Source organism: Hyaena hyaena, unplaced genomic scaffold (genome assembly GCF_003009895.1).
Source record: "Hyaena hyaena isolate Hyena2069 unplaced genomic scaffold, ASM300989v1 scaffold_106, whole genome shotgun sequence".
NCBI lineage: Eukaryota > Metazoa > Chordata > Mammalia > Carnivora > Hyaenidae > Hyaena > Hyaena hyaena.
Window position 1 is genome coordinate 1,848,633 of NW_024080738.1, and position 15,674 is coordinate 1,864,306.

At 43.9% G+C, this 15,674-nt stretch overlaps 1 protein-coding gene across 1 annotated transcript in view; it reads left to right on the plus strand.

Moving 5' to 3' along the window:
* The window catches only part of LOC120234313 (phosphatidylinositol 3,4,5-trisphosphate 3-phosphatase TPTE2-like), a 111,256-nt gene that overhangs the window by 89,930 nt on the left and 5,652 nt on the right, over positions 1 to 15,674 (plus strand). The window contains exons 15-18 of the mRNA XM_039236116.1: positions 162 to 223; positions 2,329 to 2,409; positions 6,512 to 6,617; positions 14,338 to 14,429. Of these exons, the coding sequence (XP_039092047.1) occupies positions 162 to 223; positions 2,329 to 2,409; positions 6,512 to 6,617; positions 14,338 to 14,429 (341 nt within the window). The remainder of the gene's footprint in view (positions 1 to 161; positions 224 to 2,328; positions 2,410 to 6,511; positions 6,618 to 14,337; positions 14,430 to 15,674) is intronic.

The window sequence follows — 15,674 nt, forward strand, 5'->3', positions numbered from 1 at the left end:
TGACACAGCCTTGCCTCTTACTGAATTGAAATATTTTGAACAAGCGCTTCCAGGGTGAAAGAAAATCAATCCCAACTGAGCTCTCTGAATATTCATGACAGCCGTTTTAAGCCAAGGACTGCCGTGGACAGTGGTTCATAGACTAACTTCTTCTTTTCCAGGAAGAACTGGGACTATGGTTTGTGCCTGCCTTATCGCCAGTGAAATATTTACAACCGCAGAGGTACGGAAGATGATACTGCAGACTCTGTCTTGGGCTGACTGAGTTCGGTAGCTCTGAAACCTCACTGGTAGGACGTGAATATGATTCTTTGAGTCGCGGCACTTAACAAAGTCGTAATTGGAGGCTCAGTTATTAGAAGAGCTGATACTTGTTGATACTTCTTGTTTAACTTGTACTGGTTAGTAACTGACCTAGGTGCTCCTTAACTCTAGGTCAGTGGGACACTCGCTTCAGGCACAAAATTTAAAGGGAATGCCAAAATTTTCAGTAATTAAGATAAATAATCGAATGTGTTATTTTCAAAGATCAAAACTAATACAAAAAAATCCATGGTGTATTACAATAATACCAACATTTTATTTTATTTAAATGTTTTCTTATTTTAGAGAGCGAGTGAGAGAACAGGGGGAGAGGATCTCAAATAGACTCCACGTGGGACTCAATCCTGTGACGCTGGATCGTGACCTGAGCTGAAGCCAAGAGTCAGACACTCAACCTACTGAGTCACCCAGGCACCCCAATAATACTAACACATTAACTAAAGATGACTCAGGGGCGCCTGGGTGGCTCATTTGGTTAAATGTCTGGCTCTTGATTTCGGCTCAGGTCACGATCTCACAGTTTGTGGGAATGAGCCCCGCATCAGGCTCTGTGCTGACAGCTCAGAACCTGCTTGGGATTCTCTTTCCCCCTCTCTCTGCCCCTCCCTGCTTGTGCTTGCTTTCTCTCTCTCTTCTCCTCTCTCAAAATAAATAAATACATTTTTAAAAAATAATAAAATAAATGAAGACAGGGCCAAATAGGGACAGGATTGGGCCACCTAGGTGGCTCAGTCGGTTAAGCATCCGACTTCGGCTCACATCATGATCTTGCGGTCCATGGGTTCGAGCCCCGCATCAGGTTCTGTGCTGATAGCTCAGAGCTTGGAGCCTGCTTCAGATTCTGTGGCTCCCTCTCTCTCTGCCTCTTCCTAGCTCATGTTCTATCTCTCTCTGTCTTAAAAATAAATAAAAACATTAACAAAAAAATTTTTTAAACAAATAGGGACAGGATTGAGAGGAGGTAGGGTCAAGCAGTCCAAGTGTAAAAAAACTCTACACTCATAATGCTTTCTTCACTTCACCTCATCCCAGCCCCACTCTTGTGCCCGCAGTTAGGGGACTTCCTCCTTCCTCACAAGAATAATATCAAGACTGGTTTGATAAGTTCTCCAAAGGACCTCAAACATCCTTAGAAGTGCTAGGTGGGGGCGCCTGGGTGGTTCAGTTGGTTAAGCCTCTGACTCTTGGTTTTGGCTCAGGTCATGATCTCACAGTTTGTGAGTTCAAGCTGTGTATCAGGCTCCATGCTGACAGTGTGGAGCCTCCTTAGGATTCTCTCTCTCCCTCTCTCTCTGCCCCTCCCCTGCTCACACACTCTTTCTCTCTCAAAACATAAATAAATAAACTTCAAAAAAAAAAAAAAAAGAAGTTCTAGGTAGATAAAAGGTACATTTTGCCACACAGAACAAAACCTCTCCTGTGTGATATTAATCACTCTTTAAGGGATCTGGGCCCTCTGGAAATTTCTGCAAAGACACGGTGGGCTATTTCTATTTGTTCAGTTGGGGTTCTCAGTCTTAGTTCTGCCATGATCCTGTTGAGAAGCCCCCATGTCCCCCCTGAACTGAGGCACCCAACAGTCTGAGAAGCGACCTTCACATTGTCTACGCAGCCCGCCCTCTGGCGCCACCCTCTGCTTTCTCCCTAATTTGAGACACACAAGTTAGAAAAACGGGTGTTCTCCGACAGTGTTTTTCAAACCAGATCTAATCTACCCGTTGCAGTAAACTCAACTTCCTTGGGTTGTGACTGGCATTTTTAATAACAAAATGGAATAGATTAGAATGGAAAATAGCAACAGGTAAGTATTGTCTTGTGAAACTTTGGTTTCAGTTGTGTGTGAGTGCGTCTGTGTAAACCGCCTTGATGCGACTTGCGTGTTGTTGTGGGCTTTATTTGGGGCTGCTGCCGTGAGGACAGATGTGCCCTCGGAACTGTTAAGAACGCCTTACAGGGGGAAGAAGGCGCCGACCAGCCATGACTGCGTTTCCCCCTTTCCCGCAGGAGAGCCTTTACTACTTCGGGGAACGGCGGACAGATAAAAGCACCAGCACTAAATACCAGGGAGTCGAGACTCCTTCTCAGGTAAGTTGTCTCTTTTACAAGGGGATTCTTCGGGAAGTCGGTGAAGATTGGCAGCTATCACTTGGTTTCATTTTAGATTCTTTTCCTCTGGTGATCAGGCAGCCTGACTTGGTGCCTGTGACGGGCCTGGGGCCCTCCCAGGGCCCGAGGCCACGCCTGGGGCCCTGCCTGGGCTCTGCAAGCACCGAGTTCGCCCAGGGCGTCCGTGGTCTGTTTTATATAGGTCAGTGCTCGCAGAGTTCAAGAGTTGCTTCCCTTCCCAAAGTAGGAAGGTCTGGTTTCTAAGGTTCCAGACCCGTGAAGATTATTGTAAGTCACAAGCCTCTGATTTTCCTCTAAAGAGAAACTGAGTTTGTCACAAACCCCTACTGGGGCAATTCAGCTCTTGCAGAACATCATGTCTTGTATGTGTGTGTGTGTGTGTGTGTGTGTGTGTGTGTGTGTGTGCGTGAGAGAGAGAGAGAGAGAGAGAGAGGAGGGGGCTGCTGTATTTTGAAAGAGAAAGAAGAGAGGAAATGAATATCTTTCAAAAACCTAGTATATACGAGACACTATTGCACTTTGACGTATATTATCTCATTTAATACTCAGAAAGCTCAATGAGGTATATGCAGTTACCCTATTTTGTCCTCTTTTTTTTTTTTTATTAAAAAAAATTTTAACATTTATTCATTTTTGAGAGACAGAGACAGAGCACAAGCAGGGGAGAGGCAGAGAGAGAGGGAGCCACAGAATCTGAAGTAGGCTCCAGGCTCTGAGCTGTCAGCACAGAGCCTGACACAGGGCTCAAATTCACAAACTGTGAGATCGTGACCTGAGCTGAGGTCAAACACATAATTGACTGAGCCACCCAGGCGCCCCACCCTATTTTGTCCTTTTAAAAATGTTTTATGATGGACAATTTCACATAAAATGTCAAGACAGGGGCACCTGGGCTCAGTCAGTTAAGCGTCGTTGGACTTGATCTCGCCTCAGGTCATGATCTCATGGTTTGTGGGTTCAATCCCCATGTCAGGCTCTACACTCTCATCACAGAGCCTGCTTGGGATTCTCTCCCTCTGTCTCTGCCCCTCCCTGGGCTCCCTTGCCTGCTCTCTCTCTCTCTCAAATTAATTTTTTAAAAAGTCGAGACAATCTTATAATAAATCCCCTTATAGTCCTCACACCATTTGAACAATCATTTTAACACGCGTCATTCATTCCCTCCCCAAATCCTCACACACACTCTCCTTCTCCACCTTTTCTCTGAATCTGGATTACTGTGGAGAAAATCCCAGCCTGCAGATCTTATTATCCCATGAGCATTTTAGTACGACGTCTAAGAAACATCTAGACTCTTGAGGGGGAAAAGCACCTGAAAACCATTTATCATATCTAAAAATATTATACCTTAATAATGCCATGATAATATCAAATGTCTAGTCCAAGTTTAAATTTTCATAATTATCTTAAAATATTTCTAAAATTTAGTTCATTTCAGTCAGGATCCAAACAAGGGTCACACATTTCATTTGGTTGCTATATATCTTCCGTCTCTTGTAGTTTATAGGTTTCCCATCTCTCTCTTTTATAGCTTGTAGTTTATTGCATAAGTCAGGATATTTATCCTACAGAACTTAGACATTCTGGACTTTGTTGTAAAAACCATGCATACGCATTACCTCGTCTACTATTCTCAAAAACTCTGAGTGGCTACCACTATGGTTCCCATTTTACAGATTGGGAAGTTGAGTTTCAGGGAAACTATTTGAATCAAGAACTTGACCCCAGCTCTGTCAGACTCCGAAGCCCTTTATTTCCCACCCTGTGCCCCTGTGCCTGGCCTCTCCTCTCTACTGCCTTTTCTATATTGCTCCCCAGACAGTGGTGAGAGCTGGTTAGGAATCCTTTTTTTTTTTTTTTTTTAATGTTTATTTATTTATTTTTGAGAGAGACAGAGACAGAGTGTGAGCAGGGGAGGGGCAGAGAGAGAGAGACGGAGACACAGAATCCAAAGCAGGCTCCAGACTCTGAGGTGCCAGCACAGAGCCTGATGCGGGACTCAAGCCCACAAACTGTGAGATCATGACCTGAGCCACCCAGGCGCCCAGGAATCCTTAAGTAATCGTGGCTGCGGCTGTGCATGAAAGATTTGAGTTAAGTGTGAGGAGCCAGAGAGATCCCTGTGGCCTTGGTTAGCAGCACATTGTAACTGCTGACTCTAGACATTTCGTTTGGGGCAAAAGAACTCAGCCTTATCCATTGATATTTTCTGCCAACCTCAAGCAAAACAGAGGGGAGAAAGGTCACAGGCCATAGGCTGAGAGTAGAAAATGAACTTACTGTAGCCCAGCTACAGGCATGGACACCGTGGCATGGCCATGCTCAGGATGCATACTGGATTCTGACTGCTGGTGGCAACAAATACCATGTCTCACCTGGCGCTCAAGATCTCCTAGATACAATTTTTCCAACCGTTGCTTTCACCGCGTGCCTCCCGCGTCCCACGCTCCAGCAGTTTGGACGGTTTGCGGTCTCCCACCCTGTCCACACTTTATATCCACGTGCCACTGCTCCGTGAGGCCCCCTTACCGGAGCCACTTGCCCTTCGAGCCTAAGGGAGTCCCTTGTTTTTTCACTTCTTCCAGCCCTTTGTGGTTGGCAGGGGACGAAGTTACTTCCCATCATTCTCTAGCTGTCCGAAGTGGCGGCTTCTCCACCCCTTGTGCGGGCGAGGCCATGCCTTACTCATCGTAGCACCTTTGGCATCCCCACGTGCCTCACACGGGCTCCCTTTTGCTTGTGGGGGACACATGTTCATTGTAGTAGCTCCTGTTGTCCTAAGCTGCGGGAGAAGGAAGCGTTGGGGGTGTGGGGGACTTGGTGGGGGTGGGGGAAGCAGCCTGAAGGCCCTGCTGGGATACAAGCCTTCCTAGGGCAGTAAAGCCTCTAGTGGCAGGAGCCAAGGGGATGTTAGAGGCACCTCCTTCAGGGACTCTCCCCGTACGTTCTCCCTTCCCCACACCTGCGCCGTGCAGTTTCTCTCAGCTCAGAACCAGCACGCCAGAGGCTACAGTGGACTCTCCGAGTCACTGGGATGACAGCTCAAGCACTTGGCCTCAGCTCTGAGCGCCATGTTGGTAGGGCCCCAGGACTGCGATCCCTCCCTGGGGGGCAGTAAATTTCAGATCCCGTCACAGTTTGGCTGTGCATTGGGGCCCACTCTGTGGACTACACGGCATCCATTCCCAGGCTGAGAACTTGCACGAGCCTTTCTCTTGACGGGCCCTTTCCAATGGAAAGTATGGCAGTTAATTTTATGAACATTTCCCATTGGGTGGGGAAGAATCTGTGAACTGTGAAGTCCAGTTGATGCGGTACCAGAACTCTTCGACTTCATGAAGAAAGAGTCAAGGAGAGGGGGGTCTGGCTGGCTCAGTCTGTGAAGCGTGCAGCTCTTGATCTCGGGGTTTTGAGTTTGAGCCCCACTTTGGGTATACAGATTACTTAAAAACTGAGAAAAAAATATCTTTAAAAAAGACTCAAGGAGAACTCCGGTGAGCATCTTGCCGCAGAAGGACTCGGCAAGGAGAATCCAGGGCTTCCTCACAAAAATGGAATTGGGGAAATGGAAAGTGAAGAAGCTCAAGCTGGTGGTAGGGAGAAGAGCATATGCGTGTTACTATTACCCGTGGTTGTCTTCTTGAGTTCCTTCATGCCTAGGAGGCTACTCCTCACCTAAAAACCAGAGTTTCCTTTAACTCAGTCACAGCTCAGCCTCCACCCTCCAATTGACCTTTTTCACAGTTGTGTCAGCTACATCTCGATGTGATGTTGTAGCTCCCGGTTGGTTCTGGTTAGATGCCCTCTCAGATATAAGCAGCCTAAAAGCAACACCTGACTCCTTTCTTGTTACTTCCCCACAGCACTGAGTTCAGTGTTTTTTTTCTAAGGTAGATATTCAGTCATGAGGCAGTGAGCATAAAAATGCCTCGCCATATAATGACACCCAATAAATCTTTCTTTAGTTAATGATTCTCCTTAAGCTCTATGTAAAAACAAAAAAATCGGGAATGCTGAGCTTTTCATCTCCACTTACACTGAGGCTTCCGTTGTCTTGCAGAATAGATACGTTGGATATTTTGCAGATGTGAAAAATATCTACAACTTGAGTCTCCCTCCAAGAAAAACACTCAAGATCAAAAAATTCATTATTTATTCAATTCACGGTAAGTGCTTTACGTACAATTGAAGAATTGAGCAGGAAGGGGGGAGATGTTCTTAGTTTTCAGGTGCGGGAAGGGTTGCTCCCAGCTTATCTGTACAGATGATCCCAACATGGCCGTCCTCTTATCCATCTCACACATGCACCCCTCCCCCGGGAAGAACCCAACAGCCCTTACATGTCCTGTCTTTTCCTTTCCCATCACGGACTGGGGGACCCCGTCCCCTTCCCGTTTCTCAGCCCAGGGTGGACTGTTCAGAATAGGCTCTCTGATGGAGAAGACAGGAAGGGCCCAAGAGCCCGAGACTGCCTCTTCCTCGTGCCCACCGCTAGTTCAGGGTTCAGGTTGGCAGAGGCACCGTGTACCATTTTCTCACGTGCTCCTTTCAGAGACCCTTGTCTCATCACAGTGGTTTCTCTCCTCCTCCATCCATAGCCCTTCTCCCCCCCCCCCCCCCCCCCCCCCGGCAAGTCAGGATGTCTTCTGTGTCTTACATACCCAAAGATGTCTGAAATGCTAAAAAAAAAAAAAAAAAAAAAAAAATGAATGAATTTTGTTGCCACAAATTCTTTTTTTATGAATAACTACCAATTGCCTGCTTCGGGCCAGGCCCCATGCTAGTGTTTCTCTACCCTTAAGAAGGAGAGGAATGACTACGTATAGATAAAAAGCTGAGCACAGTGTCGGGGGCACACAGAGACTGGGCCCTGCCCCCTGGGGGTCGAGGAAGGCTCCTGGAGCACCTAGGTCTTCCCTACCTGAATCCACCTGAACACAGAAAGGGCTGGGAGACACCTGGGCGCTATGGGGGTATCTTTCAGCCCCCCCTAACTCTTATCAGTTATGCCCAGAAGTAAAAATCCTTGTAAATTTTAAAAGAGCTGACTCTTCGCCCGCTTCAGGAATGTCAGGAGAGCCTGGGATCCGCCATCACCCCAGGCAGGCAGGAGAACTGGTCAGATAGTCTGACTCTGGGGCTTGAGAAAGGATGAGCAGGGGACAGGGGTGGGGATGGGGGGGGTCCTCACTCCTGCTGCCACTGGTGTAGCAGGGGGCGATGCTCTGCCTCCCCAAAGTCAGATTGTGGACCGTGCGGAGCGGCTGGGTCTCTCCTGATTGGTACGGTGCCAGGGTATTGGCATCCATCCAGACAGCCTAGTATATTTAGCTGTCCAGGGAGTCACACAAAATAAGATCTAGATTTTTTTTTTTTTTACATTTCATCCAGTTATTCAGACATAAAAGAACCCTTTAAAATATATTTTAAAAACTGCATAATCAGAGAAACACGGTTCCTTAAAGTACAAAATGCTCTTTTCCAATTACTTCTGTGTCCCTTCCTCCCCGCCACCCACATAGAGGTGGCAGGGAGGAATTTTGATGGATTACCACAAACAGACCGCATAGGCTTCTGGCTTGTGAAAATAGATGTCCACCCAGAGGCCCTGTTTCTGTGGGAAATTTGAGTCTAGGCTTCCAAACAAGCATTGTGCAGGCAGACCCGTGAAACACAGCCCGTTCTAGAAGAAGGCTGTTGTGTATATGAAATGAGCAACTGTTGGTGGAGAGTTTTGCAGACTGCGAAGTCCTCTGCAGAGGCCATTGTGACGGTTCCACAGGCTGCGTGTGAATGAGGAGGGACCCTACTGGCTGACCTCACTCAGAACCCCGGGTGCCGTGAGGCCTCCCCAGGGGACACCAGGTTTATCCAACAGGTGTCAGAAGGTGGGGGACAGCAGCACATTCCTCTGTGGGGCCCTGCAGAAAGAGTGGACTGCTTTTTTCTGCAGCAGGAGAAGCAACTCGGTCAGCCATTGGAGCAGTTTCTTCCACTGAGAAATAGAAACCCAACGATAAATCCAACTCCGTGGCATGAGAGCCAGTATTGCATCTGTGTGTATATTCTGCTTCAGTTTCCTCTTTGTTAACAATGGGACCCACAGTACCTACACAAACCTCTGTGTTAAACTGTTCCAAACAGGCAAATAGGCATTTAGTTCAGTGGAGTTTTAATATATTTTTCTAACATGAGGGGCACCTGGGTGGCTTAGTCGGTTGAGCGTCCGACTTTTGCTTAGGTCATGATCTAGAAGTTAGTGGGTTAGAGCCCCGCGTCAGGCTCTGTGCTGACTGCCAGCTCAGAGCATGGAGCCTATTTCGGAGTCTGTGTCTCCCTCTCTCTCTGACCCTCCCCTGCTCACGCTGTCTCTCTCTCTCCTAGAAATAAATAAAAATATTTTAAAATATATATATATTTTTCTAACATGAATAGTGAGGATGGGATTTGTTTCTCAAAACTCTAAGCTTAAAAGTATTTTAGGGGCTCCTGAGTAGCCCAGTTGATTAAGTGTCAGACTTTTGATTTTGGCTCAGGTCATGGTCTCATGGTTTGTGAATTTGAGCCCCACTTCGGGCTCTGCACTGACAGCTTGGAGCCTGCTTGGGATTCTCTCTCTCTCTCTCTCTCTCTCTCTCTCTGCTTTTCCCCCATATGCATTCCCTCTCTCTTTCTCTCAAAATAAACATTTTTAAATATTATAAAGGCTTTGGGGCACCTGGGTAGCTCAGTCGGTTAAGCGTCTGACTTCTGCTCAGGTCACAATCTCATGGTTTGTGAGTTCGAACCCTGCGTTGGGCTCTGTGCTGACAGCCAGCTCAGAGCCTGGAGCCTGCTTCAGATTCTGTGGCTCCCTCTCTCTCTGACCCTCCCCTGCTTGCACTCTTGTCTCTCTCTCTCAAAAATAAATAATTTTTAAAAAATTATAAAGGTTTCAAATAAATTCTAGAATTTCATATGTTTCTCAGTCTGATATGATTTCCTAAGACTGTGACTTCTCTGTTAATATTTTAAATTTTAGATGAGCTCTGTGGAAATGTTGTGTAGTTAAAACTGTAAGGTGCAAATGTGAACAGAGGAGCTAAGCCAAATGTAGGAGCTCTTCAGGGGAAAAGTGGTGGAGAATTTCACGGGTTTGGTTTGCTAGTCTTGGGCTAACATAGATTATAAACGTCCAGTTTAAGATTCTTCATGCAGACTTCCAGACAAAGTTGCAACATTAGCAGCTGTTCATACAATGTGGATCCAGCCTTGCAGACCCGCCCTAAGAAGGCCTATATGGAAAGTCAATGTTCTTTCTGCTCTCATGTAAATAATCAGGCCACAGCTAATGACACCGGCCTTCTTTTGTTATTTTGTTTGTTTGTTTTATTTTACTTATTATCATCTGCCTGTCCTTCAAGCCATATCCTCTAGGCTAAGAAGTTCTGTTAGCGCTTGGGGTTGGAGACGCTCAGTGCCCCATCAAGATCCCTTGGGTCCCCTCTACCAGCTCTGGGGTCCCACCCGCAGCTTCCACTCCCTTTGCTATCCTCTTCAGAGAATTACCACTGGAGCCAATTCACCTATATGGAACCAAAAATGGCTGGGAGTGACACCACCCTGTTGGGCAGCCCGTAGGCAATGACTAGCAGGTATACAAAAACTTCACTCCAGTGCTTCAAAGTGTGACAAACTCTGCACTAAAGAATTCCCCAGGGATCAAGGTGAATCTGTTGCTTGAAATCCCTCCCTTCCATGGCTCTCATGAGTTCCTCTGAGGAATGCTTCCTTGGTAAATCACTAGCACCTTAATGGTTGGCTCAGGGCCCAATTCTGGGAGAACTCAAACTATGGCTGCCCATTTGCTTTTTATCAAGGTGTATTTGTAATGCTATATTTACTCAGTCTAAGTCAGGGCATATACTCTGTATTGCAAATTGCATAAGGACGGAGATCATTATCCATTCATCTTTGAAACCCTCAGGCCATAACACATACTTGGAGCTCAGTAAATCTCTGTTGACTTGAACTAAAATGTCTCTGGCATATCTCACTACACCATCTCCATCCCTCATCATCCACTTCTCTGATTTTATCCCTACCTCTCTGTCCTTCCATAAATTATCTCCAGCATCACTGGCTTTCTTCTTCATTTTTTTTTTTTTTTTGTTGTTGCCATTCTTTTATAGTAACAAGTCTTGGACTTCTACATGTTGTCTCTCATTTTTATTTTAAAAAAATTTTTAATGTTTTTAAAAATTTATTTCTGAGAGAGAGAGAGAGAGAATGAGCAGGGGAGGGTTAGAGAGAGAGGGAGACACAGAATCTGAAACAGACTCCAGGCTCTGAGCTGTCAGCACAGAGCCCTACGCGGGGCTTGAACCCACAAACCATGAGATCATGACCTGAGCCAAAGTCGGAGGCTTAACCGACTGAGCCACCCAGGCGCCCCCTCCTTATTTTTATAAACTTTTTCTTGGGGTGCCTGGTTGGCTCAGTCAGTAGAGCATACATTTGCTTTTGGGGTTGTGAATTCGAGTCCCACATTGGGTATATAAATTACTGAAAAATAAAATCTTTTTTTAAAAAAGTAAACTTTTTATTGAAGTATACTTGACACAAAATGTTACATTAGTTTTAGACCTATGACCTAGTGATTTGACAAGTCTTTATGTTATGTTCACCACAAGCATAGCAACTGTCCATCATACACACTATTACAATATCACTCAATGTATTTCCTATGCTGTACCTTTTATCCCCATGACCTATTCATTACGTAACTGGAAGCCTGTATCTCCCACTCTCCTTCACCTAATTGTTCATCTCACCACCTGTCTCCCCTCTGGCAACCACCAATTTGTTCTCTACATTTACAGGACTGGCTGTGCTTTTTTGTTTGTTTGTTCATTTGTTTGTTTTTTAGATTCCACATGTAAGTAAATCCATATAGTATTTGTCCTTTTTTGTCTGATTTATTTCACTTAGCCAAATACCCTCTAGGTCCATCCATGGTGTCACAAATGGCAAAAATCTCATTCTTTTTATGGGTAAGTAATATCCCGTTGTATTTATATTCACTTCTTCATTCTTCTATCAGTGGATATTCGAGTAGCTTCCATATCGTGGCTATTATAAGTAATGCTGCAATAAACATAGAGGTGCAGCTATCTTTTCAAATTACTGTTTTTGTCTTCTTTGGGCAAATACCTGGTAGTGCAATTACTGGGTCATATGGTATTTGCATTTTTCATTTCCTGACGAACCTCAATAATACGGTTTTCCACAGTGGCTGCACCAATTTACATTCCAACCAGCAGTGCACAAGTGTTCCTCATTCTCCACATCCTTGCCAACACCTTTTATTTCTTTTTATTTTAGCCATTCTGACAGGTGTTAAGTGATCTCTTATTGTGGTTTTGATAAACATTTCTGTCGTGGTTATTGAGGTTGAGTACCTTTTCATGTGTCACCCATCTGTATGTCCTCTATGGAAAATGTCTACCCAGGTCCTCTGCCCACCATTAAATTGGATTATTTGGTTTTTTGGTGTTGAGTTTTATAAGTTCTTTATATTTGGATATTAACTCCTTATCAGATATATCATTTGAAAATATTGTCTCCCATTCAGGAGGTTGCCTTTTCAATTTGTTGATGGTTTCTTTCACTGTGCAAAAGCTTACCTTGGAGAAGTCCCAATAGCTTATGGTTCCTTTTGTTTCCCATACTGGAGAAGACATATCTAGAAAAATGTTGCTAGGGGCACCTGGGTGGCTCAGTTGGTTAAGCCTCTGACTTCAGCTCAGGTCATGATCTCACAGTTCATGGTTTCGAGCCCTGCATAGATAGAGCTCTGTGCTGACAGCCAGCTCAGAGCCTGGAGCCTGTTTCAGATTCTGTATCTCTCTCTCTCTGACCCTCCCCTGCTCATGCTGTCTCTTTCAGGAAAAAAAAATGTTAAAAAAAAAAAAAAAAGAGAGAAAAGAAAAATGTTGCTAAGGCAACCTAAGGTCAACCTGAAAGGAAAAAACCTGCAATCTAGAGTACTCTAGCCAGCAAGGCTATCATTCAGAAGGAGAGTTAAAAATTTCCCAAACAAAAGTTAAAGGAGTTCATTACCACTAAACCAGCCTTACAAGACATGTTAAAAGGAATTCTTTGAGTGGATAAAAAGACCATAATTAAAAGTAAGAAAATTATGACAGGAAAAACTTTCACAGGTAGATGAAAACATACAATAAAGGTAGCAGATCAATCATAAAACCAGGATAGAGGTTAAAGCACAAAAGCAGTAAAATCAATTATGTCTATAAAAATCAGTCAAGGGATTTGTGAAATAAAAGGATATAAAGTATGACATGTACATAAAGCATGGGTGGTAAAAAGTAAAAATGTATTGCTTTTAGAATGGGTTCAAACTTAAGCAACCATGAACTTAATATAGACTGCTCTGTGTATAAAATGTTATATATGAGCCTACTAGTACTCACAAATCAAAAACATGCAATAGAAATGCAAAAAATAGAAACAAATCCAAGCATAACAGTAAAGAAAACCATCATACCACAAGGGAAGAGAGCAAGAGAAGAAAGGAACAGAGAAAAATTACAAAAATACAGCCATAACCAGTAACAAAATGGCAATAAGTATATACCTAAGAGCAATTACTTTCAATGGACTAAATGCTCTAATCAAAAGACATGGGGTGACTGAATGGATAAGAAAGCAAGACCCATCTATATGCTGCCTACAAGAGGCTCACTTCAGACCTAAGACACGTGCAGACTGAAAGTAAATAGATGGAAAAACATTTACCATGCAAACAGAAGCAGGAAAGAAAGCCAGGGTAACAAAACTTAGACAAAATAGACTTTAAAACACAGATGGTAGCTAGGAACAAGGACACTAAATGATAAGGGAATAATCCAACAAGAGGCTATAGCTGTAAACATGCACCCAACATAGGAGCATCTAAATACAAAAAGCAGCTACTAACAGATCTAAAGAAAGAAATAGACAGTAACACAATAATAGTAAGGGACTTTACACCCCATTGACATTAATGGATAGATCATCCAGACAGAATATCAACAAGGAAACCGTGGACCTGAGTGATCATTGGACCAGATGGATCTAATATATACTCAGGACATTCCATCCCCAAACAGCAGAATACACATCATATTCAAGTGCACATGGAACATTCTCCAGAATGGACCGTGTTAGGCCACAAAACAAAGCACAATAAATTCAAAAAGACTGAAATCCTATCATGCATCTTTTCTGACCACAATGGTATAAAACTAGAATCAATCACGAGGAAAAAACTTAACACAAATACATGGGGGCTAAATAATATGCTACTAAATAATGGGTCAACCAAGAAATGAAAGAGGAAATCAAAAAATGGAGACAAATGAAAATAAAAACACAACAGTCCCAAATCCTACAGATGCAGCAAAAGCTCTTCTAAGACGTGAGATTATAGCAATACAAGTCACCTCAAGAGCAAGAAAATCTCAAGAAACCTAACCTTATACTGAAAGGAGTTAGAAGAAGAGGAACAAAGCCCGAAGCTAGCAGAAGGAAAGACATCATAAAGACTAGAAAAATAAATGATACATAAACTAAAAACACAATAGAACAGATCAATGAAACCAGGAGCTGGCTCTTTGAAAAGACAAAAAATAAAATAAATTTTTAGCTTCCAGTCTTACAAATTGTGCTTTAGGAGACAAAGTTGGGCTTGAAGCTTTGTCTTTTAAAGACAGAATTCATGCAAGACCCAAATGATTCAGTATTGACACACTGTGAGTTGGAATGATTTTCTCTTTTTAAACCATAATGTTAATTGCTAAGACGTTCTGATCTTTGCTCTAACCAGCCTAATTTTATTTCTTTCAGGTGTTGGAAATGGTAATGGAAATGATCTAAAAGTACAAATAATGATGCAGCACAAGACTGTCTTTTTAAGTTCTGCTTCCAAAAACTGTTGGGTAAGAGCATGTAAACTGAAAATTGTGGCGTTTGTATTAAATCTCGATGTCAAATCAGCATGTTGACCTCTCCAGACCAACACTCACCACAAAGAAAGACCTTGCTGTTTCTGGTTGCCATCCAACTTGTATCCCTTGGTTCGGATACAAGTCGGTGCACAGTTAAACTCATTATTCAAAATAGTCTTTTCAGGGCACTTTCCAAAATATCTTTTCAGTTCAGAGTGTTGCCTTGCCTTTCCTTTTCCCACAATGCCAAGCATGTTCTCTGAAGTTATCAGAGTTTTCAATTCACGTCTTTTTTAGCTAAATTTTTTTCTTGGTCATTTTGTAATATGGTACTGATTCTGAAATTTTAATATGCATGCAAATCACCTCCAAGCTTATAAAGATGGAGACGCCTAGACTGTTCCCCAGAAATATGATTCAGGGAATCTGGGACGGAGCCCAGGAATCTCTGGGGTTAGCAGTCTCCCAAGTGATTCTCTCTCATATGTCCCATGGGTCTGCACTGTGAAAAGTAACCTGCGTGGCTGGGGGATGTAGCTCTTTGCCCAAAAGCAATGGGACGTCCTTTAAATGTTGAAGAGATGCCTATGATTACCAACCTTTCCTGAAGCAATAAGAACCGTTCCTGGATCTAAGAAACAATAAACTCTTAGAGTTCTCTCGCAAGCTCGCCTCTATTCTCATATCCCTTCTCCAGCAACACTCCTTCCGCACCCAGACCTGATACTTGGCTTTCTGTTCTTACCTCTCCACATACGCTACCCTTGGCTCCGCTCATCCATTCCCCTGCTTTATATAGTTTTTTCTTTCATCCACTCAGCACATAGTTATGAGCAGCTACCATGGGGTAGGTGCAGGGCCTAGAACGTGGACAGTGTCTGCCCCAACAATCCAACCACGTTTGTCAAACCACATTCGTCAAATGAGCTTTTCCTCTGCTTCTGCAAATGACACCAGAGCTCTCTTGCTCAGGCTTTAACATTTAGCAGTGTCTGTGGTTTTCTCGTTGCTGTGCCTGCACATCCAGTCACTGATTCCTGGCGATTATACCCTGGGAATCTCTCTTCCCTCTCTCCGTTCCTTTATGTTCCCGTTGCCAGCACCTCGTTTGTTCATGCCCAGATTTCCACAATGGTCTCCCTACTTTTCTTTCCCCCTCATACAATATAGTATGTAGAGTCCTGTAATATGCAGGATTTCATTGCTCTTACTGTAGAGCATAAGACACACTGTGTG